The 25,530-nt window shown below is 39.7% G+C and overlaps 1 protein-coding gene across 1 annotated transcript in view; it reads right to left on the bottom strand.

Annotated features, from left to right (window-relative positions):
* Positions 1–1,541: 1,541 nt before the first annotated feature.
* The window catches only part of LOC124281935 (rhotekin-like), a 49,268-nt gene continuing 25,279 nt past the window's right edge, over positions 1,542–25,530 (bottom strand). The window contains exons 4-12 of the mRNA XM_046717941.1: positions 20,567–20,620; positions 18,816–18,936; positions 17,561–17,720; positions 17,005–17,036; positions 16,700–16,797; positions 15,540–15,646; positions 15,044–15,169; positions 14,877–14,886; positions 1,542–8,299 (exon numbers count right to left, since the gene is read on the bottom strand). Coding sequence (XP_046573897.1) covers positions 8,163–8,299; positions 14,877–14,886; positions 15,044–15,169; positions 15,540–15,646; positions 16,700–16,797; positions 17,005–17,036; positions 17,561–17,720; positions 18,816–18,936; positions 20,567–20,620 — 845 coding nt within the window. The 3' untranslated portion in view covers positions 1,542–8,162. The remainder of the gene's footprint in view (positions 8,300–14,876; positions 14,887–15,043; positions 15,170–15,539; positions 15,647–16,699; positions 16,798–17,004; positions 17,037–17,560; positions 17,721–18,815; positions 18,937–20,566; positions 20,621–25,530) is intronic.

Raw genomic sequence — 25,530 nt, 5'->3', positions numbered from 1 at the left:
CACCATGTAGGGAATGGATCCCGCGTCTTCAGCGTGATTAGCGAACGCATAACCACAAGGCTACCATGCACCTGTATTGATTTAAGTGTTTGTTTAATAACGACCCAAAATATTAAATCAAGATTTGTTGCTTTTCTACTTGGTATTGTTAGCACATATAAAGTGATGTGACTCGCCATGTACTTCCTTAGTGAATGGTAGTCCTGTCATCCTACGTCATGTAACCTAACTTTACACAATCACAATCGACACGTGAAGATCCGGGTTAGAATTGGTCTTCAGCAACCCATGCTTGTCGTAAGAGGCGACTAACGGGATCGGGTGGTCAGGCTTGCTGACTTAGTTGACACATTTCATCGTATCCCAAATACGTAGATAGATCCTCGTGCTGTTGATCACTGGATTGTCTGGTCCAGACGCGATTATTTACAAACCGCCGTCATATAGCTGGAATAATGTTGTGCGCGGAGTTAAACAAAAAAATCCAAACACACACAATCACAATGATATAACAAACCATACTTACACGAATCCATCCACAGTGTGCTTCTGAATCTGTACGCCCCAACTGCCATGGATATTGTTAAACACCGTTGTTTCGTCACAATTTCCTTAGGAAAATTAACTTGCCGATTTCATTTGTTCCTGTTTCGCGTCACGCGTGCTACTTCCTTTCACATTTCCTAATGATGGGCTTTTGCCAAATCAATGATACTACGACACTGAAACAAGCTGCCCACATAATGTATGTTCAAAGTTGCATATGAGATGTGTGGGTGGGCGTTACCACATTGTTGGGTCTTTACCAGGACACAGTTACAGGACATTTTGTAGGTGTTTTAAGTGTATCTGTCCATGATATTGTCCCCAGTATACTGTGGGCCCATTGACAGAACCCGCTGGTGGTGGGTTCGAATCCCAGACCCGCTCCCATTACGACCCTTGGTCAGGCAACAGCATGCGAAGATGTGGTTTTGTTCTTTCTTCCAACATGAAGATGGAACCTTGGATAAAAATTACATCCTGTGAGGACAATGTGGTATGTGTCAGTATTATTCACTGTGCAACAATGTTCTAAGCGTGTAACAGAGTGCAGGAGAGGGTTTGGGGGCCTTCTCACAATATTCTGACCCAGGGCACCCGTGAAAATCCGGGTTAGAATTGATCTTCAGTAACCCATGTGGTCGTAAGAGGCGACTAACGGGATCGGGTGGTCAGGCTCGCTGCCTTGGTTGACACATGTCATCGTATCAGTTTCGTAGATCGATGTTCGTGATATCCATCACTGGATTGTCTAGTCCAGAATCGATTATTGACAGACCGTCGTCATATAGCCTTGATAGTGTTTTAAATAACAAACAAACATACACACACAGGTCATAGACAGTCTTAATTAGCTAAATTAGCCTTAATGTGCTAAAGCAGTTTTCTTGCTGTTAAGACGCAAAATTCAAACCATTTATCACTTTGATTACCTCATCAACTTCTTTACAAGATATCCATATTGCTTGCCGCCAAGAAATACAACAAAAATCACAGTATGGTTTTGTTTTTTAGTTTTTTATTTTGCAAAGGCGTTTAATTGACATGACAAATCCAAGACAGTGGAGTTTATAGAGCATTTGTACAGCTATACAAGGGAGATAACTCTGTCATCTCACTGAACACAGGCCAAGAAGGCGCGCCGTGACTGAGGTACTGGAACAAAGCTGGTTCGTCCCCAATAGGTCCAACGCGTGTCACAATATACTCGCGACAAACTGCCTCCAATATGACCTAAACATATAAACGCATAAATTTCTTGAAATTTGACACAGACCTAATATTTGTAACTGCATGGACAATCATCTGGAGGTTAAAACAGCCCTCATATTGGTAATCAAAATTCTTCACCGACACTTTTGTGAAACAAAACACTTTCATGAAATTTGACAGTGGCCAAAGATTTGTAAGTGCATGGACCTATTGTGGGACAAGCCTTATTGCATCACAAGGTATTCAGCAGTACAGACGGTGACAGAGAGTGGATGTAATGAGTTTATGACAGGCTGCACAAAACACTTCACCATCATAGTGATGACAATTACATTGTAACAATGCCACAACTTGAGCGTCAATACATTTCTTCACTAGTGACATGTGCCCTTCAACCAAAGAAAACAATCTTGGTAAAATTATCCAAGAAAAAAAGGAAACAAAAAAAATTGGTTATGACACATCTGAATGTGAATCAGATTTGGACAAAACTATTATCTGCCCTAACACAATAAAATGTTCCTGCTAACATCTCTTTGGGGACCACTAAGGAAAATGGATGACACATACTAAGAAAAGGGAACTACCTTGGTCAAGATTGGTCTATTATGCCTTGTTTGAACAATTTACAACATATCACTGATTTATGGAATGATGAAGAGTTTTAAAACAAAACCTTACTCCTAGGACTAATCACATGTTCTCTATCTTCCGGAAGTTCTTCCTACTCTATACTTTGCTCAGTGTCAGTGCATCAGCTAATGTGTTATTCTGTTACCTGAATAACAATCTGTATGGTTCAACAATATTTATGACTAAAGAGTACACTGTTTATAACATATTTGTTTTAAAAATGTAGCTACTTCTCAGGAAGAGTCTATTTATGTAAATGTTCTACCCTGTGATTATGAAACCTATCTTCACTTCATGAACATCAGCCTTCATGTGAGCAGACGTTGTGGATAAACACAACAGTTGGTTCACTGACAGCTTGAAGACATTCTGTGTTCACCTGAACATAAATTAGTGCGCAACCAAAACACTGAATTTTCTAATATAATCAATATTTCAGGCAAAACATGCTTTCCTGTAAACAGATCCTAAAATATTCCTTTATTGATATGGAGAGACTGTTTTAATGTTATTAATGACTTATGCAAAATAAACCAACTAGACGTAAAAATCTCTAATTCTTGATGTATAATTTAATCTATAATACAAAAATAACTGTAGAATTCTGAAGGAAATATCCCTTATGACAACATCAATTTAATGCATAATCAAACACTGAAGTCAAATATAAGGGCATCCACTGCTTTTTCAAATCTTAACATGGATTTAAATTCAACGTGAACAACTTCAATGTTATATTGCTATAAGGCACTGCATCTACAATTAAATGCAAATTCCTGACAATGTTCTAGAACAACTGAATTAGTAAACTCAACAACTAGAATACCATCAATTCTAACAGTCAGAGGCCTACTGAGACCAGTATTTGCTAAATCAGCAAGTATTCACATCACTTAAACAATATAGTTTTTAAACGCCAAAGGCAGAATATCTAAAACAAAGTGACCAGCATTACCAAATTTCTTTGGAACTCCTTAGGAACACAAAACGGGTTTCAATGTGCCTCTTAAATTTGTAATTTTAAACATCAGTTTAATTCATGACTCTTTCATAACTCCAAATATCTCAAATTTGGTAAAAAGATATTTGAATATGATTATGCTTGATGTTTGAATAATCCTGAATAATCTAACCAATGACAACGTTTCTATTTCAACTCAGTACATGGCTGCCTATTTCTACAGCATAAGCTCTGATGTAGCTATTTGCAGTTCACCGCAATAAACGGACAATATCTCTCTGGTTCATTAGCAATATCAAAGATGATAGTAAAGGCTGATGAAATAAAAATATAGGTTGTCAGGTAAAAGGCATAAAAATGTGCTCTTGTGACTGCTGCTTCTCAGCATAGAAAAATATCTTTAGTCCTTCAGAAAATGGAACAATCTCTTTTCCCTCACCTGAAGAATTGTTCCTCTATAATTAGGACAACTCATTAACCCTTCAAATGTTCAACAATGGAATTTTTACAACCCTAAATTGTTAAAAATCCTACTTATTATACCAGCAAATTTAAACCTTTGATCAAATCAAATGCTCTTGTCTCTTGTGAGTTATTCTGAGAACCAGGATTATTACTTTTCATCAACATTAGAATCTTCTGGTGAACAAACTTAAGAACAGTCACAACCTGACAATTGAACCCAAGGATCGGGGACTACAGAACCCAAAGATTGGTATTATCTGTGATGTTGATATCAACAGCCCTGGAGAAAAGGTTGTGAATGGATGACAGTAAATGTGTCAAGTTTATGTTACCAGTACACACTGGCACATACAGAGCATGAACTCCACGAGAAAGTGGTCACATTCCACTGCAGTGCCTTCTACAACCAAACACATACTGTTCACATCAATATTTCTTAAGTCTGTTCATCAGTATCAAACAGGTGAGTACTGGCTCAACAATAGGCTTCCACGCTAATATCTCCCCGACAGCTATTGTTTAACAATGGACAACATGAGGAAGCTGACTGGACAATACGTGTGATAATGTTGACATCGGACTAGACAACAATGCAATGGCAAGGATAATGTCATGACATTAAGACAAGTATTGAAGAGCTTACTACCGGTAAATGTCAAATATTCAGTCAATGAAACATTTTAATTAAATAAGCCATTTATATTTAATTTGAAATATTCAATATCTGTCAGCTGAAATTCTGTATTCATATTCAACAGACAAACCACAACATCATAGTTTTAATGAGAAGATTGTCATTTAAATGTATCATGAAAATAATAAATTTTCACGACTTTTAATATCATAGTCAACATCTAAATCATATATTCAAGGATTTGAAGTAGTGGTAAAGACTTAATCTAACCTATTAATTATGCCATTTAGAAAAGTTTTGCAAGATTTCCCTCAAACTCTCAATTATATATCCATTCAAGTGGAAACGTTTTCAAGAGAAAACATTGCTTTAAATCACCTGATTGTCACGTCTTGTATTATTATTCAAAATATTGGATTCTATGAAAATACAGGAGTGAGAGTATAAGGCTGTTACAGTGGTTTCCTACAGCATCAGGCTGCACCATCAGGGAAATATTTCAAATAAATAGTGGGAATCCTCCTAATATATATACTGATAAAACTGGTTGTCTAGACCTGATTCCAGGAACACCTGTCTTCGTACACAACAGAATGACTCACAGTTAAAAGGTCTGAATAGACTATTTGCATTTCCAAAATTAAAAAATCCTTCAAATATTAATCATCCAAAAAATAAAATAACATTCCTGCCAACATCTATCTTTGTGTTTTAAGTTTTTAATTTTGTTTCAAAGGTAAAGTAAAAATGTCTTTAAATAAAGACCAAAGTTTTTTTAAGACAGGTATTTGAATCACTAACATATTTGTCTAACATGACAATGAAGTATGATTATGGAACATGTAATATTACAACACTATACACAGTTCAAATGTTGAGTATGTACACTATACATACACATGACGGATAATATCATGCACAGCTTTGGCAGTTTGTGAGCAGTTGTTACACACATACTAGCTTCTAACAACTACTTACAGCTCTGACAGAAGGCAAACATCTTAACAGACTTCATGAAAAGACTAGGCAATTCAGAGTGTTGTACCTGGATAAATATTTGATTGATGTATTTAAATGCATGGTCTGGATACTCATACAAATGCAAGTTACTCTGGACTTAATTTAACGTTCAGCAAAGTCAGAAGGAAAACAGTATGTGCTCATCTTGAAGCAGACTTCATGAATAGACTAGGTACTTCATGACAATTTAGGTGGATATATATTTGATTGGAGAGTTTAAATGCATGGTCAGGGGACTTTTACAAATCAAATAACACATACCTTACTCTGGCCTTCCAACTTTCAGCAAAATTTCTTGCTGCGTTTTTTAATGTCACATCTCTTTTGAGAACCTAATTTACTAAACAGTTACTACATTTCTGGAAAACACATAGTCTTCTATTTGGTATGTAATAAAATCAAATCAGTTTGTTTCCAGATTTCATAAAAAAAACATGTCTTAATCAATACCCCCTCCCCTCTAAACGACATGGTGTATGTTATCTATTCGGACTTCTGTTGTGGACACAATAATAGCTCATGGGCTTATTAGCTCATCTGTATACTTGAATCAGTCATATGACCAATTGATTTAGTTTTTTTTATCCTATCAACTCAAAAACAAAATAAAAACTTTAAGGAGGGTGAGATATTTTTGGCCATGAGACAACTCCTAACATTTAATTTACACATTGCAGCAATTTGTTAAGTACTGTTTTATTCCCAGATGCAACTATCCACCCACATTAATAAAGTCTCTTCCTGGACTAGCTGCATTCAATATTGAGTTCTACAAATTGAATAGATTTGATAGAAACCATGCACACGAACATTTATATGTATCCATTCCAACAGAGTAACATATGTTTACAAAACGCAAATCACACAAGGCATACAATGTTTTAAGGAGCTTGTTTGTTTGAGCAAAGGACTTAAGATCCTAAAAACAGTACATCTTTGGTTGGCAAATAAATCTTAGGTAATCATACGACTGGTACATGATACGTATTAGTACCGTCCTATCATTACTTCACAACTATCAACATAGCATACTCAAGACTCATGACAGATGCCATTACACTGGTGTATCATATCTTCACATGCTACGACAAATGACAGCACATAATACCATTACATACATGGTTTACTGGTAACCATGGCAACTTATAAACAAAATGCAGATATTTTCAAAATTTGCTATAATTTGGAGATACGACACAGGTACAGATATATATGATCACAGTATGATGCATATATTTAACAATTCTGTTCGTCATTTTCAAATGTACATATATGGAGAAAGGAAAGGGAGATAATCCTTGCAAGTTAAACATTAACATACTTTTTTCATTAAGATTTAATCCATCAAGGGTTATAACATAAAATTAAGTCATAAAATTTCACTTAAGTACATTTTGATGGAATAATATCATAGTTTCTCATAGTTTGATGACTATAAAACATTTTTTTTTTACATAAAGAAGAGGCTACAATCCATACAATACATTTTTGTCATTTCATAATGACAAGTCTCTTTCTAACTGGCTAATGAAATTTTCATGAGAAATAGATGATAGTCATGACTAACACAATGTTGGCACTGACGAGAAACCAGGTAGGAAAGGCGGGATGAAGCCAAATCTTGGAAAACATTCCTCCTGTAACTATGGCAACACAACCGGTTCCACAAGTAACACAGAACACCACATCATGATGAAGAATGTCATATTTGCACAGTACGGTCATTAATGAACATCATTTAAAGAATCATGTTTGAAAAGATCATGTGCCTTATGAAAATAGAACCATATGAGATGTACAAACGAATATTCCACGTGAATTAGATCTTCCAGGTCTTGGAGATGGAATGCCCTCTGAAACACATCAAGATCAAAGCTGATTGGAAAAGGCAGATCTCCTTCTCTTCTTTCCTTGGAGACACTCTATGAAGCAAGCTTGACAAGATACTGACAGACCAGAAAACAGACTGCTGCAGACATATTGGTACACCTCCTTCATCAACAGGTCAGTTCTGTCCTACAAGAGATGCAGCAAGCAGATGTATCTCTCCATGTCTGGTAACACAGAGTAGACGTCCGTCTGCTTCCATTACAGAATAGTCTGTCCTCTGATGTCCTTAGCTGACACTTCTGTTGGTATTCATAGTAACTTCAGTCAGATGTCTCTTGTGCTGTGATGTCCAAAGATATCAAAGCTTCCACTGAACATTTCTACTGTTGTGTCCACAGATTCTGACAGTTGATGGTAACTTCTGTCCCTGCCATATATTCATAGTTATACCACTCCGACATAACATCAAAGTACAGTAGATGCCTGTATAGATGTCTGAAGTAACTTTGACCGAGGTTCTCCTGCTTTGATGTCCACACCTAAACTTAATAATTTCATTAACGTCACATGTCTGTATCACACAGTATGACCTTCAACATACCATTTGCTGTAAAGTGACCGAGCAGCTGTCTGCTACCAGGAGCCTCTAACGTGTTGTATTTGTCAACACTGGAACAAGCATTCACTGTCCACAAACTTCTCCAGAATAATAAGCATTAGTCCTCAATCTCGTGAGTCGAGCACATACTCAAGTCGAGGCAACAAGTGTCGCATGGTGTATGGATGTATGGATGATAGTAATGCAGGGATACTACCAACTCTGAGATGCGTTAATGTTGTGGTTTGGCAATGGAGTGTTCAGGTCTAGCTTGTGGAGAGCTGCCTGGCTGTGCCGGACCGGATCTGCTTTGCCTCTCCCATCAGCGTGTGCAGCATTTGACTCAGTTGATCATCATCCACCTTCAGGTCGTCTAGAACACCGTCGGTCATCGAGTTACGATCTGCAAAACACAAACAGCAGTGAGACCCAGTGACACCAACTTCAAACTTATTTTTGTCAAAAATCCTAATTTTTAGAGTAAAATTGATATTTTATACTTATCCTGACTCATGCTCTTTTCCTTTCTGCTTGTCTTCTTCTTCTTGAAGAGCACACATCAGTAAAGAACATAGTGGAACACTTGTATCTCCTTATTTGAACACTTGTATCTCCTTATTTGAAGCTCCTTCAAAATAAAATCACTAATTGGTACTCACCACGAGTTGCTCCCCTTTGTCTCCCCTGGCGGAAAAGGTGTCGCAGCCACCCTCTGGCCATGTGCTCCACTCTCTCCTGATTTAGCGAGCCCAACACTTGAATTTACAGGAAATCCAAAGTGTTATGTGGGGAGGATGGGAGGGCTAACCTCATGAGTCAGGATAAGTATAAAATATCAATTTTACTCTAAAAATTACATATTTTTCCTTATCCTGACTCATGCTCTTTTAACTTGTAGCATCCTCTGAGCGGAGGTGGGTAACAGAATACTTTGGATTTATAATTAGTGATTTTGTATAGATATACTGTAATATCCCCTCGGGAACTTCATGAAGTCTTAGATTTAGGATGTATCCTGTATAAAGAAAACCATAGGTTATATAAAGCCATTAAAGGGAATTACATTATGAATATATTGAACAATACATATAAATTATATATATATATATATAGGTGACTCTGATAGAGGCACTGAAATTGACTATATCAAGTATATGCTTAAGGTAGAATACTTAAGCTGAACATATATACATAGCCCTAAAACTCCTTAGAGTTATAAGCTAGATGAGTATGTATAAAATACATATTAATCTTGTGAGGCTAATATTTTAACGCCCTCTGAGGGACTGTCAGTTGCTGGCGAGGACCAGTGGTCGAAATGGTGAATGCCAGAGACATCTTCTGTAGTGATGTCTCTTAGGTAGTGATTAGCAAATACCATGTTAGATTTCCAATAGCATCCTTCCATAATCGTGTTCAAGGAACAGTTACCGTGTAGGGCGAGGGTAGAGGCCAGTGCCCTGATCTCATGTGGATTTGATGCTGTTGGTGGGTCCAAGCCTGCTGCCTTGTAGGCACGGAGAATGACAGTCCTTATCCAAATAGATATTGTGGTCCGTGACACTTCTGTTTGATTCGTAGGCGATAATGGGATGAATAAACGTTTGAGAAATCTTCTCCTTGTTTTGGATCGTCGTAAATAAACTTTGAGCGCTCTTACCGGACACAGTGATAGGTCTTGTGTATCTTGTGATCCGAGAATAGAGGATAGCGCCGGGATGTGGAATAATCTGTCTGGTTGACCTGGCAGTTGATTCTTTGCAATGAAATCCCATCTTAATCCGAGGTGCGCTGTGTTATGATTGTCATCAAACTGTATCCTCTCGTAATCCAGAGCGTGAATTTCAGACATTCTTGCTGCTGTGGCTAGCGATAGCAGAAACAATGTTTTCTGTGAGAGAAATTCAAAGTTTGTCGATTCCAAAGGTTCATAGACCTCACTCGTGAGGTGTTGTAACACTACATTCAGATCCCAAGCTGGGGCGTGGAACTTCCGCTTTTGGTCCTCCAATCGGAAAGCTCGTAGTAAGGCCAGTAACTCTGGAGATCTTGTCAATTTGACACCCGTTCTCATGGTGATTACAGAGCTAAGCGCGGCAAGATATGTTGATATCGTTGAACCTTTTAAATGTTTGTTTTGGCGTAGGTAACACAAATAGTCTGCCACTTGAGGTTGTGAAGCCTCTCTTGCTGTAAACCCTTTCTTTGTTGCATAATTTTCGAAACTGTGCCACTTGTCGTCGTACAAGTTACGAGTTGAGTAACGTAAGGCAAGCGTGACTGCTTTTGCCGCCCTGGCAGAATATCCTCTCTTGTTTAAACACATTTGTATACAGTCCATACGTGTAGTTGGAACATTGCTGGGTTTCCGTGCACTTGTTTGGTGTGAGGATGAATTAACAGGTTTGCGCGCTTGGGTAGCTCCAGTGTTGGTTGACCGATTTCTTGAATTAGTATGGGAAACCACGTTCTGGCCGGCCAGTAGGGCGCGACCAAAGTGAGTTGTAGGCTCTGTGTTTGTCTGATTTTCTGTAATACTTGAGGTATTATTGCTGGCGGCGGAAACGCGTACGCATTGAGGCCTTCCCATGATAGACTTAGAGCGTCCGTTGCCCAAGCTTGGGGGTCTGGGACTGGTGACACGAATGTCGGTAGCTGATTGTTGAATCGCGTGGCGAATAGGTCTATTAGCGGCGCTCCTAATTGCTTGATTATCTGTGCAAAAATTTCCCGGTTGATCATCCACTCTGTCGGTGATGGTAGATGAGGCCGAGAGAGAGCGTCTGCTAGTATATTTCTGGCTCCCGGGAATGTGCACTGCTCTGACATGTAGATTTAGATCTTGTATTAAATCGAACAGTTGAAAGCTTAGGTTCAAAAGGTTCATCGATCTCGTTGAGCCTTGCTTGTTTATGTAGAACGCCACTGTCGAATTGTCTGTATGGATCATTAGGCGCGCATTTTGTAGAAATGTGCTCCAATGTAGAATGGCGTTGATTACAGCTTTCATTTCTAGACTGTTTATATGGAGTTTGCATTCTTGCTGATTCCATAACCCTGATATCGTGTGGTTGGTGAGATGAGCTCCCCAACCTTGGAGTGACGCGTCTACATACAGATGGGTTTTGTATTCCTGCTCTGCTAAACAAATCCCTTCGCAGACATTCGATTTCTTGGTCCACCATAGTAGATGTGGTCTGAGATGTTTTCGGTAGACTGAATGGTTGTACATCGTTGAGATGTGCGTTGATGAGACCTGTAGGGGGCGTAACTGTAATCTGCCTGTGACAGTCATGTCTTGGGCTGATGTGAGAAGACCTAGTAGGCTCTGCCATTGTCGCAGTGGTAGCGGAGAGAGTAGAGCTGGTGGAATGGTCTGTTGTATCTTGAGCCAACGGTCTTCTGGTACCATAATACGGTTGCGATTTGTGATGAATCGAATACCTAGGAACTGTAGGTCTTGCGATGGTACTAGGTCCGACTTGCGTAAGTTTACTAACCAACCTAGTTGTGTTAGTAGCTTTATGATGTAATTTAACTGTAGTTTGAGGCGCAGTGGATCTTGATCTACTTGTATCCCGTCGTCGAGGTAAAGCGCACTCGTAGCCCTTTGACGATGTAGAAATTTGATAATCGGTTTCGTTATCCTCGTGAATAGCCAGGGGGCTGATGATATTCCGAATGGGAGTACTTTCCACTGGTAATGTAGCCCTTCTAGAGTAAATCGTAGGTATTTCCTGGAATCGGGATGAATGGGGATGTGCAAGTAGGCATCCTGTAGATCTATGCTGCCCATGTAGTCCATAGGACGAATCATCTGGCGTAACTGAGGTAAATGTATCATGCGAAACTTCGGTGGTTTGCGTAGATAGTTCTTGTTGAAAAAGCTCATGTTGTAGATGAGTCTGTATTTCTCCGTGGAGTTTTTCTTGGGAACTAGGAAAACTGGGGAGTAGAAACCTGGTTCGACGTTTGCTTGATCTATTACTTCTATGGCCTGTTTGGATAGGAGTGATGAGACAGCCTCTTTTATCTTTGGTAGTTGTTGCGCTTGTAAATCGAACTTGGGGGGTTTGATTGTCAGCGGAGGCTTGTCCTGTAGAGGGATACGAAATCCGTGTTGAATAATGTTGGAGACGTAAGGATCTTGCAGTATTCCCCAGTTTTCCCAGTGTAGTTGGAGCGTCCACCCACTTGAGCTGGTTGTACTGGAACGGCTGGGGGTGGAAGACTCCAGTCGTTCCGAACCTGTGTTTCAGCGTCTATAATTGCGGGAACCTCTGGGTGTCCTGCCTCTTCCTGATCCTCCTCTATAGTTGCCATATGGGCGACGAAAAGAATCTTTACCTCTAGAGCTGGCTATCTTCCTGTCTCTTGCTCTTTGTAGGCCCGTGAACTTAGATCTGCCTGAGTATCTTTGTGAAGTCTGACGAATGGCGCTGGCTAGTGTGTCCATCGATCTAATCATAAGGACTTCCCTGGAATCCTTAGAGACTTCCTTGGCGACCTTGTCGATTTCTCCGTCAAAGATGGATGTTGTCGACCACGGGGCTGTATAAAGTGGGGCTGTAAAGTTCTCCCCCCAATTACAGGAGGCGAGGAGGCCTTGACGACGAGCTAAGGTCAATGCTGCTGAAACAGATGTAAGATGATCCGTTAAAACTGCTGATCTTTCTTTTGCATAAGTAAGGCAGAATAAATCATTCTATCATCTTCCGTCGTGGAATCCGAAATCTAGTAATAAGAGTCTCATTGATGCGTCCTAGATCTATTTAACCCAAAGAACATCGTCTCGTCATGGTTTCTATATGAGCCAACTTGCGATCATCCATCTTGTAAATCTTGTTCTTTACATGGCTGATGATCTTATAGTTCTCATCGATGTCCTGGAGCCTTGTAGAAGGAGTCCATGTTATCGTGGAGAACTTCTTGGCTTGAAAGTTGGGTAGATGTGGTATCTGAACTTTCGTAGCTTTCTGGAAAGCTGCATCTAGATTCTGTGGCACTGCCGCAATCGGGTCGATCGGGGGTAGAGTGATTGCATCTGGATCATCTTCCTTCATCAAATACGTCTGAGCTGTATTGCCACTTTTAGATGGTGATGTGAGATCTAGGTTATTGACCATCCAATACCGTATCTCTGCATCAGAAAATATGATTCCTCCATCATCCTCAAAACCATCATCATTAATAAATTGTAGATGCTCTTCGGGACTGCGTGTAGCTGTCTGAATATCTGATGAGGTTTGTGGCGATCTAGTTGACTTGTCGCGCTCTATGTGGAGATCTGATGGGTGATCGACCTGGTGATGAAGCGGTGGAGATCGTCTATGGGATGATCTTCTGGAGACTTGTGAGGTGAATGTTGATAGCTTCGCGAAGCTCTTGACGTCCCTCGATGTTCTTCTAGGCGATGAAGATCTGGAATCATATGTCTTTTCGCGAATGCCTTGAAGCTTCATTTAACGTCGGTCGGGGGATCGATGATATGACCTTCGCGAAGGCTTCCGTGATGTCTGATGGTCTGAGTCCATATCTAGAGATGAAATCGAAGATGGTGATGATCTCTCCGCCTTCAGCGAAGGCCTTCCAGCGAAGGCTGTACATCTAGGTCCTTCCGTCAAGGTGGTGCGGGACTTCCTTCGCGAAGGTGACATCGTCTTGGCTGCTACGTTGGCGGGGGTGCCTCTGGGGTGCTGTCTCGTTGGAGCCTTCCTTGAAAACTTCGGACCCTGCTTGCGCGGTTTGTAGTGGTCCTCCATGATGTTCATAATCTGCGCATCATGTCTTCTGGGATGATCTGTGGCGAAGTCGTCGGCGTCTTTTCTGCGATGGGGTTCACATCAATGGCGTCTGGCGTCGGTGTAGAGCATCAGGCTGCATGGAGATCTCTGCAGAAGTCACAGTCGCTGACACGGTCGCTTCTTCTGCCGTAAGTCGGGGATGATTATCGGCTGATCATCGTAGAGGCCCAACTCTGCTGCTGGAGCGATCTCGGCTGAGAAAGTTCTTGCTGTCTTCGTAGATTTCCCTTTGGAAGTCTGCGCTGCCCTGGGTGTCCTCAATCTGCGTTGAGGCGGCGATGAGGCCCTCTTAGACTTAGTCTGCAATGGCGGGATGTCTGGGGAGGCGGTCGTTTCTCCGAGGTAACGGACTCGTCCCGTTCCTCTGCGCGGGGTCTCTAGCAGAACACCAGGCGGGAGAGGGTCGATCGCTAGCAGCTGACTGGAAGGAATATCTGGACTCTCTGCCATGTTTTGCCCTTGTTTGCGTGATCTATCTGCAGCGTCTTAAGAGCATAAAGATGATATTTATTAAATGCAGAATGAGATAAATTAATGCAGTAACTGCAGCGTGAATTAAACGCGCGGCATTAGAACAACTAGGGCATATTACATGTGGATCGGAGGCAGAAAAAGCGTAATCTACAAATCGTACAGATTTTCATGAGCGTAAAGCTAGCTGAACAATCCGCGAATACCGTGAATAAACAGTAGAAATACGATAATTAATCAATACAAATAGTAAAGGATACTAGCTATACCTCTATAGTAACCTATGAGAGGTAAAACTAAGAGATTATCAAAGGATATGTGTGTAAGGGAGACACAAGGCTCTCACATCCTGCTCACTGGGCGAAGAAGGAGAGAGTGAAGCACATGGCCAGAGGGTGGCGACACCTTTTCCCGCCAGGGGACAAAGGGGAGCAACTTCGTGGTGAGTACCAATTAGTGATTTTATTTTGAAGGGGCTTCAAATAAGGAGATACAAGTGTTCCACTATGTTAGCAAGAAGAAGAAGACAAGCAAAAGAGCATGAGTCAGGATAAGGAAAAATGATGGACCCACGATCACTGAGATAACCGGTCCCTCTTGAGTGGGCAGGTATGAGAGGCAGTGGCATCTCTTTATTCCAACACACTTCCAGCACTATCCTGAGATTGTGACATGAGACTGCAAGGTTGAGCGATGTAGACTTACCTTGGTGACACTGAGATTGTCACATGAGACTGTATGTTGAGCGATATAGACTTACCTTGGTGACACTGAGATTGTGACATGAGACTGCAAGGTTGAGCGATGTAGACTTACCTTGGTGACACTGAGATTGTGACATGAGACTGCAAGGTTGAGCGATGTCGACTTACCTTGGTGACAGATACAGTGACGAGGGGCTGCGTGACCTCCACATCCCCCGGAGATGACCAACACGCCAGCTGGAGGTTCTTGAGGACGCACCAGTACCGCCTCCACTTGGACAGGTCATCATCCTCCTGGAAACAATCAGTACAATGTATAATGTACAATGTATCAGTACAATGTATAAGTACAATGTACAATGTATCAGTACAATGCATTACCAGCATGACATACTTAAATCGCCAATATCACTGCAGGGACACCAGAAATCGTCTTCACACATTGTACCCATGTGGGGAATTGAACCTGGGTCTTTGCCTTAATAAGCAAACGCTTTAACCAGTAGGCTACCCTATCGACCTGCATAAATATGGCTTCATGCTCAATACAAACTTAATATCAATGCAGGCTAATACTGTTGATACCTCAGTTTCGACTACAGATTTATCATTCATCATCAGACTACTTGTGAGACAAATATCGTGGATATAACATGTGACATACCTGTAGATTCAGGAATCCTGTGACAGTGGGGTCTGCCAGACAGTTGGGGAGAGCAGCTAGGCGGCAACAGTAATGTCCGAACAATGGCAGCTCATGCACACTACCCTCTGGAAGAATGATTAATTTTTTGTCAAAATTTGTTTGATAAGAACAAATGTACACCTCTTAGTATTTCTGAATCATCTACGTAAAGATATGAGTAGGCTTAGGGCATGACTTTGATAGCAGACAAAATCCAATGCTTGATGCATACAATACAGACATGTTAGTTTGTTTGTTGTTTAATGCCGCACTCAACAGTATTCCAGCAATATGGCGGCGGCCTGTAAATATTCAAGCTGGACCAGACAATACATTGTAAACCAAAAGTCACTGTGTTCTTTAATCTGATTGGTTGAAAAACGTGATCAAATGGTATTTGATTCCCGGAAATTCTCTGTGTATTAATACATACAAACATCGCTCACACCATTGTATTGTTACGTCGTCAGCTGTGATGATGTCATTAAAATCATATTGTGACGTAAAGTCCCGAATGACGTCACAAATCAGCAGTTCCAGATGCTACCATGGGAGACAGCCGAAACAGTCGGCTGATGACATTTCACTGCTGTACCCGTACTCGATGTCAATGAGTGCAGACACAAAAAACGTGTGGACCGGGGTGTTATTGAATATTTGAAGCACAGGAATATTTCATTTGAAACCTCCAGCTGACGCCATCGGTTCCAAATGAATTCCCATGCTTCAAATACTCAATAACACCTGGAAATTCGCCAACACATGATGTTTATCTCCTAATTGATCAACAGCATGAGCATAGATCTATGCAATTGGGATACAATGACATGTGTCAACCAAGTCCACCGATCCCATTAGTCGCCTCTTACAACAAACGTGGGTTGCTGAAGATCAGTGTGGGAACTCGACAACCCAGAATGCATCACATCATCAACTAGAATACCCTGAGGACAAACGAAGTTACAACAAGTGTATAGGTTGTCTTACTATAAACAAAATAACAGCAACACAACAGTGATGGACACATAGAACAGGTTGACATCCTGAAAAACGGAGTCAAACCAGTCTTTAATTTGAGTGAACACACTACCCATTAGCCCAACATTTAAGAACAACTATTTCCATATTTCCCCACACACCTGCATTTGTCTCCAGCTGAAGGTCAAATGTCCTTATAGAGTCATCAACATCAGATAACTTCAGTGTTCCTTTGGCCACAAGCTCAAACTTCGGTCCTCTGTGGTGAAAGAGTAATGAAAACATATAACATCTGCAGTGTAGGAAACTGTGATCAATACAAATGATATACAGAGCATCTTGCATGTGGTTTGATAAACACTTGACATCATTGTGCCAAAAAGAACATGCATAAGATATCTTCATTAAATCAGTACAAATTGTCCAGATTTTGTGAGAAAGATAGCTATTTTGATGATATACTTACAGAACCATGTTTCCAATTATATCCGAATCATTCTGAAATAAAGGAAACAGATAATTAAATTCCATTAATATGAATCACAAATCCATTCAAAACAAGTGTACATGTACCAACACAAATAATGGGAGATAACTCTGTAAAGCTTAGCTGGACAAGCCAGTCTTTGGCCATTTTTTGATGGATAAAATAGAAAAGGACAAATTATCATCATCAGCTGCATACAGTGGAGACGGCAAAATTCATCTCATGCAAATGTTATCGAGGGCTGCCATCAGGTGAAAGGCGAGTCTAATCATCATACGAAATAAATTTGCCAACCAATTTAACTAATTTTCAGAGATAATGAAACTTTCAAAACGACACATGACAAATGTTCTCTTGGGCCCAGCCACTTGCTATATTTTTTAGTTGAAATACGTATATATAAACTAAAAATAAGAACTTTGAGTTCGTTATAAATTGTTAACTGTATGTTAAAAGTAAAGAAAGTTAATGTTTAAAGAGCAAATAGATTGTTCTGCATGACCAGGATGTGTGTGCCCAGTCAGAGGTGACTCACCAGGCCTGACAGCCTCTTCCCAACACTTCTCCCCACGGAGCCCGAGATATCGTTTATCTTCTTCCTCAGTTTCTTTGGAGTGTTTGCGATGGAGAGATCATCATGGAGCTTGTGACAATAGACCTCTACTTTACACTCAAAGTCATGGGGGATGTTGTTGCTGCAACAGAGCAAAACGGTTAAAACATGTCTATTCTGGGTGCTTGACACCAACAAATCTTAGCATGTCTCTATTCTGGGTGCTTGACACCAACAAATCTTAGCATGTATCTATTCTGGATGCTTGACACCAACAAGTCTTAGTATGTCTCTATTCTGGATGCTTGACACCAACAAATCTTAGCATGTATCTATTCTGGATGCTTGACACCAACAAATCTTAGCATGTCTCTATTCTGGATGCTTGACACCAACAAATCTTAGCATGTATCTATTCTGGGTGCTTGAAACCAACAAATCTTAGCATGTCTCTATTCTGGGTGCTCGACACCAACAAATCTTAGTATGTCTCTATTCTGGATGCTTGACACCAACAAATCTTAGCATGTCTCTATTCTGGGTGCTTGACACCAACAAATCTTAGCATGTCTCTATTCTGGGTGCTTGACACCAACAAATCTTAGCATGTCTCTATTCTGGATGCTTGACACCAACAAATCTTAGCATGTCTCTATTCTGGGTGCTTGACACCAACAAATCTTAGCATGTCTCTATTCTGGGTTGACATGACACCAACACAATCTTAGCATGTCTCTATTCTGGGTGCTTGACACCAACAAATCTTAGCATGTCTCTATTCTGGATGCTTGACACCAACAAATCTTAGCATGTCTCTATTCTGGGTGCTTGACACCAACAAATCTTAGCATGTCTCTATTCTGGGTGCTTGACACCAACAAATCTTAGCATGTCTCTATTCTGGGTGCTTGACACCAACAAATCTTAGCATGTCTCTATTCTGGGTGCTAAATCTGACCCAACTGATTTTACAGGAATCAAACTAAGGTTTTCTGCATGGACAGAAAACACTCTTACCACAACTTCTTTGAGTGTCATTTTAGAGGTTGGGAAGTCCAATACAGACAAACTTTATGGATAACAACTTCTTTATTTCTTGAGTGCGACATTCTGATACAGATTCTTGTAGCGCTGTAAAGCAGGAGTGTGCCACATATCCATATAGTTTGTCTATATTGTACTCTAACCACAAGACTAGCAGGTATCCTTACTAACAAGCAGCATGTGTTTCACTTACAATAATATCACATCATCGAACGTGATGTCTGTCATGCTCCTGTCCACGTTGCTGATCATCGTGGTGTCAAAGATCTCCGTGCCGATCTTCAGCAGGCAGAATACAGCATACCGACGGTAATCTGGGGACAGAGATAGCACACTTACTTCCCTGACCACTACACTGGTACACTGGTACAAGCACACAACAGCTTATCATCTTGTGTTCCAGTCTGCTTCAGACCAGAAACTCAGTCACGACTTTTTTCCATCTTTTCATTACATGGAAAATTCACTTATCTCTATTAATGTATGCTTTAGCACTTGGGTCTGAGTGGTCATTTGAAAATTCATGCATGAAGTAATATGCAATTATTTTGATTTCTTTACATTTCTTATTCTGTGGTTCATGGAGTTTTGCTAACCAACAATCGCTTGGTTATGATTAGTCATTATTTCTTATGCTTTTTAGTTTTTAAATAAATTTCAAAAAAAAATTTAATCATAGTATTTTAAATAACGTTTTGAGAGTTGACTTATTTTTGGTCTGCAGAATAAAGAGCCCTCTGATTTTGCCTTTTTTTAGTATTTATTTTTGCATTTTAATATTTAGGAGTCAGCAGATTAGTAAACCAAGCTATTAAAACAGCCTGAGGTTATTTATTTACTTTTGAGAAGGTTTGTACTCTTTCGAAGCAACAAACTATAAAAAATCTAAAATAGAACCAACAAGTGATAAAAATAATTTAGCTACATTGAAGTTTTTGACATGGACATATGTTCAGTATCAATCACACTGTAGGCAGTACATTTCTGGCATAGGTAAACACACCTGTCAGTGTGACTGATTGACAAGGCTGGACACCCCCCCCCCCCCCTGGGGTGAATGTGACAGCGTGTCCTCAGGGGACCCCCTCCAGCCCACTACCACACTTAAGTAGTTGTGTGGATAGTAACATTTCTAGTTTTTCCATTGGCATGGGGGCTGACACATGTGTCCCTGATGATCAATCTTGTAGGCAGATCCTAATGAAAGCTACTTAATCATTCTGAAACCATTAAGCATTAATTTGGGACGGTTAATATTTTTATTTTCCCCCCTTTGAACTTTGGATATCTCAAGGTATTGAATATTCATAATAATCTTATAGATTTTCAGGAACTACTAAAATATTTATGACACGTTTCAGTTTTCAATCACACACTTTCATGTTTTGTCCATAAATGTTCTTGTAACTAAAACAAAACCTTAGTGAATCCCTTAAATATAGGTAACATTCCTCATCCCTTTGATCTAACATATCAGCACTTTGCTGGTCTCATGATTAGACACCTGTGCCCCGTTTCACAAAGCTATCGTAGCGCTAAGGTCATCGTAACTCCCATACTTTAACTTAGACTTACAACAGTTGTAACGCTACAATCGTTTTGTGAAACAGGTCCCTGGACATTTGTTCGATGATCCCCAATTTTGGATGCATAAGAAAATAAATGTAAAAAGGTCAAAATGTCATTTTGACTCAATGTTGAAAATTATAAAAATATAGTTTCTAATGCAATGTGAATAAGCAGAAAATTAAAAAAGCATTGTAAAATGCATAATAACTCCTTTTATAATATTTTTTCGGTATGTGAAATATTAAAGCCTGAACCAGCCTTCTATGACAAACCCGTACATTTTACCCGGCTTAGTGTTATCAATTTATCAGTGAGAGCCACACTATGAGTGTCAAGGTCAGTGACAAAGGGTTGTTATGTTGAGAGTTGCTATACCTCCTTTATTCTTGAAGTGGTCACTATCCTTCCACATAAGTGGTATCCGCACATCTGAAACAGGAAGTGGCAACATGAAGAGTGGTACAAATGTGTTCGTGCAGATTGACACTAACTTCGGATAACACGCTTTACTGATGATAATGATTCAAATAACATCTGACATGCAGACTAAGGACACCATTGAACTACTGATGCACCCTGACAGATTATCTCAAAGTATTGAGTGGACGTTGGGTAGCCTAGTGGTTAAAGCATATGCTTGTAATGCTGAAGACCCAGGTTCGATTCCGCTCATGGGTACAATGTGTGAAGCCCATTTCTGGTGTCCCCCCACCATGATATTGGTGGAATATTGCTAAAAACGGCATAAAACCAGTCACAAAATAAAATTCAGCAACTGTACATGTTTCTAAAATATAGATATTTTGAATTAGCACAAATTCATAATGGTCAAAGAGCTTCAACACAAGCTATCCATAGAAATTTCTAAAATGTGGAGGGCTTCCCAATTTTATCATCATTAAAATGGCAACAAAAATGATTTAGCTTCTATGACTGCAGTAAAAGAGATTTCATGCAATAAATGTAAATACAATGTATATACAAAAATATTTCATTTACCAAAAAATAATGGAAGCAAAGTTAAGAACATATCACTAGAATGTTTAACAAACAATTGACATAATTCTTAAAAACACCCACTAGGCATGGTATTTTTGGTCACAAATGCAAAATATATCAACCATAAAATTTTTTTGCTGTGGTTTGTGCATGTTTCTTCTCTATAAGTATTCTAACTTTACTACATAGCATATGCACCTGTCAATGTAGGAACATAGAATTCAATCAAATCATTACGCATATATTTTGCTTTTTGTCTGTTCTTATCTCATTATTTGTTTGTCTTCAAGTATTCAGTGATATATGTTCAAAACAGGACACTGGTTGACAACCAGCTGAAACTGGGAGAACGTTATGGAAACATCATCAGTTTTGACACATCTACACCACAAGGTCGGCTTGACCTACAGTGTACTCGTAGGCATGGAAGTCTGCCTCAAATGGCAGGAGAGTTATCATGACACTTCTACACAACTTTAATTAATCTGCTTTCACAACACTTGCACAATGAGCTACAACATTTGAAGGAACTGACACCTCGAGCCGATCTTGTTTCAAGCCAGACTCTGTGACTCCTCTTAAATATAATTGGATATGAAACTCGTTCTTTCAAAATTTAAAATGAATAATAAAAACTGCTTGTAAGAAGTTTATTATCTTATCAGCAGCATGGAATTCACTTTTCAAACTGTAAACCTGGAGTTTCTTGTGATTTGTCAATTTTAATCCAGTAATTATCTCTAAGACATAATTAAAGATGGCTGCCGCTGATTCCGAGTCCAGTCAAAAGCCTGTTGCATGTCATAAGTACTCTATGTTCTGGGTGGCCAGTGAAAAGAAGACTTTCGGGATCAGTTATCTGACATCAGCCAGCTTCTTCTGGGGCATATACAGTTCCCTATTTTCAGATCTTCTCAGTAACACATAGCCCCGGTTAACGAGATCCAAATTCTATGAAGCGGGTTCCAACGCAGCAGATTGGTTTGTATCAGGCTATCTGCCACCCAATCAGCCCAGATTAGATATTTCTTTACGGAGTCTTTGACTTGATGCTTTCTTGATGTGTTTTCTCCCAATTACTGATTTAGGACAATCGCACAGCTTTATAGCTGCAAGCTGAACACAAAGCCGTGTCGTCATTTAATGACAAGTCATATAACAGTGTACCACAGGACCTTGTTACCCCAAAGCTGACTTCTTTGACTGTGGTCTTATTTACTTAAGAAAGTACGGATATAACAGCTTTCTTCAGTTATTTGACTTGTTATAAAAAAAATTGGAACTCTTTAATGCCAACAACAACAGAAATCTGTGATCCTTTTCTGGTTTGTTTGTTGTTTAACGCCACACTCAGCAATATTCCAGCTATATGATGGCCATCTGTAAATAATCGAGTCTGGACCAGACAATCCAGTGATCAACAGCATGAGCATCGATCTACACAATTGCGATACAATGACATGTGTCAACCAATTGACTGAATCAGGTTTGTCATAGGATTATGACTGACTGACTGACTTTGGTTTTACGCCGCTTTTAGCAATATTCCAGCAACATCACGGCGGGGGACACAAGAAATGGGCTTCACACAATGTACCCATGTGGGGATTCGAACCGGGTCTTCGGCGTGATAAGCCAACGCTTTAACCATTAGGCTACCCACACCACCCCATAGGATTATGAAGAACAATCCTTAAGGATTAGCATTACCATTTAGCAATCCCTCACCATCTTGTAAACGATCAAACCAAACTGTAAGGAATCTCTATCAGCATCCAGTACTGAGATGGAAAATGTCCATGTTGGTTCACATTTCCCTCTATATATTATAGAATATATATCATTCACAATACAGAATTATTGAGATAACATCCATGCTGAAGGGGTATAATAACTACAGTTACTACAACTGAAGAAGTTATTGTTTCATTGAAGTTAGAATAATCGCTTGAGCACAGAAAACATATTTAACTTCTTGTGTATGATGTATATGAATGTAGGACAAAAAGTAACAGGAAAAAAAATATTTTATTCAGAATTCCAAAACAACCAAAACGCACCAGTACACCACCAGATCTATCTATGAAATAGTGAATGGTTTTAGAGTTCTGCTACGAAAAGAGCACAACCAACAATTTCAGTCTATAAAATTGTATAAACATATACAAACACTTAATTAGGATTGGGATGAGCTTTGATCATCTTCTTATTTAAGTTGTTGCTGTTACTTGCTGTTACTGAGCAACTTCTCACCTAGTCAGCTCACTTGATCGTATAAACAACTTTGTTAGGTAAACTTTCTCCCAGTTGATGACGCGAGGGAGGGTATGGATCATCTGGAGGACATTGTCCCTGAAGATGCCGAGGAACTACTCACCTACTTTGACGAGAACTATGTGACTGGCACCTACAGACACATTAGACTCAATAAGAACAACACTTAGTTAGAAATAAACTTGCTGTTACTGACTTTGTTCATTGAAATAAAACTTTCTCCCAGTTGATGACGCGAAGGGTATGGATCATCTGGAACATTGTCCCTGAAGAAACTGAAAAGAACTTGTGACTGGCACCTACAGACACATTAGACTCAATAAGAACAATTTAGTTAGAACTAAACTACTTTGTTCATAAATAAAATACAAAGAACTAAAAAAGTGTTTATTGTTTTCCTGTTAACTTTTTTTCCGTTTCTTTTTTTCCTGTTACTTTTTTTTCCCGATCACCGATGTAGATAGATGTCCCTTCCTTCAATATCCTAAGCAAACATGGTTTATGAAGGCGAATACGGTATGTTGGTTCAGCACATCATTCCACAAAGAGGTAGTTTTTCCGATGTTATCAGTAAGGTTTTACAGTGCTGTTAAGCACAATTCCAGCTCCATTGGAAACAACAACAAAAACGTCTTCTTTGTATCCCTTGAGGGGAATCATAATTCAAATCTGAGTCTTACAGCATGTTGAAGTAACATTAAACCCACTAGACCACCACCCACTGTATTTCAGCAATGTCAGATGAGGTAAAATGGGATTTGACCCTGCATTCAAGATTACACAGAATATTTTACATGGTCATGCCTGTGTGTGTGTCTGCTACGAATACATGTAATTTCGAGTTCTGCTGTTTTATAGTGTGAGCCCACTTGCTACCATGCCACACTTTAACATGGTGGCCTAGTCTGTCTCACAGTCCCTGAACCACATTATTTTCCCTACTGCAAAGCCCTATCTGCAGTGCTGAAGCCCTAAATAAAGCAAGTCTAGATTTCGTCAGGTTCAGGTTCTGAATCTCTGGTCTCCCTGGGGCTCCTTTTCAATTTAAATGGGCTTGTTTGCTACTATCAAAAGTATATATATTCAGAGACTAAGCGTTAGTCTACATGGTGGTCCTACCTTGACACAATATACTGACTGAACAGACCAGTCCTTGTTTCCTTAATGCAGAGTGTCAGGCTGGGCAAGAACAGGTACTAATGATCTTTTAATGTCGTAATGTATGATGTGAATAGGCGATAGAGCCGCCAACCTTCTGCCCTCTTGGCAGACACTATCCATTAGTTAACTGTGCAGACTGTCTTTAACAGGGTTGGTAACTTTAACAGGGTTTTACTTAGTCCTACAAAATAAGGGCCCAGGGAAGCCCCAATATATAATTTTAAGGGACCTTAAAAGAAATAAGGGCCCTGTAAGGTAATGAAATAGTGAAATGGACTGTGAACCATAACTTTAAATAGGAACCATTAATATTATACATTCATAACCAGGATGTAATATCCAACATTCTGCACCTATTCTATACATTTGTGCATACCAAACGCATATTTCTGTGTCATGTAAACACATATTCTTTTATCCTTAACCCTGTGAAACTAATTTTATGTTTTGTATAGCATTGTGAGTACCACAACATCACTTCAATACATTAACACCAAAAAGAGTATTTGAGAAAAACAATACCCGAAGAAACTTAGCATTACTTGAAAGTTTCTTAAATATACCCAGCACAGGGACAAATAAGTAACCGACCCGTGAAGGTCCGGCTTAGAATATTAGATCTTCAGTAACCCATGCTTGTCGTAAGAGGCGACTAACGGGATCGGGTAGTCAGGCTCACTGGCTTGGTTGACACGTCATCACATATCCCAATTACGCAGATCGATGCTCCTGCTGATGATCACTGGATTGTCTGGTCCAGACTCGATTATTTACAGACCGCTGCCATATAGATGGAGTATTGCTGAGTGCAGCGTAAAACTAAACTCACTCACAAATAAGTAACCAGGCTTTAAAATAATCGCTGATGAGAGTAGATTTTCTGAGATGATTAAAGCCAGAGAACA

Source organism: Haliotis rubra, unplaced genomic scaffold (assembly GCF_003918875.1).
Source record: "Haliotis rubra isolate DU_JTF1 unplaced genomic scaffold, ASM391887v1 Scf290, whole genome shotgun sequence".
Taxonomy (NCBI): Eukaryota; Metazoa; Mollusca; class Gastropoda; order Lepetellida; family Haliotidae; genus Haliotis; species Haliotis rubra.
This window is presented reverse-complemented; position numbering and strand designations above follow the sequence as displayed.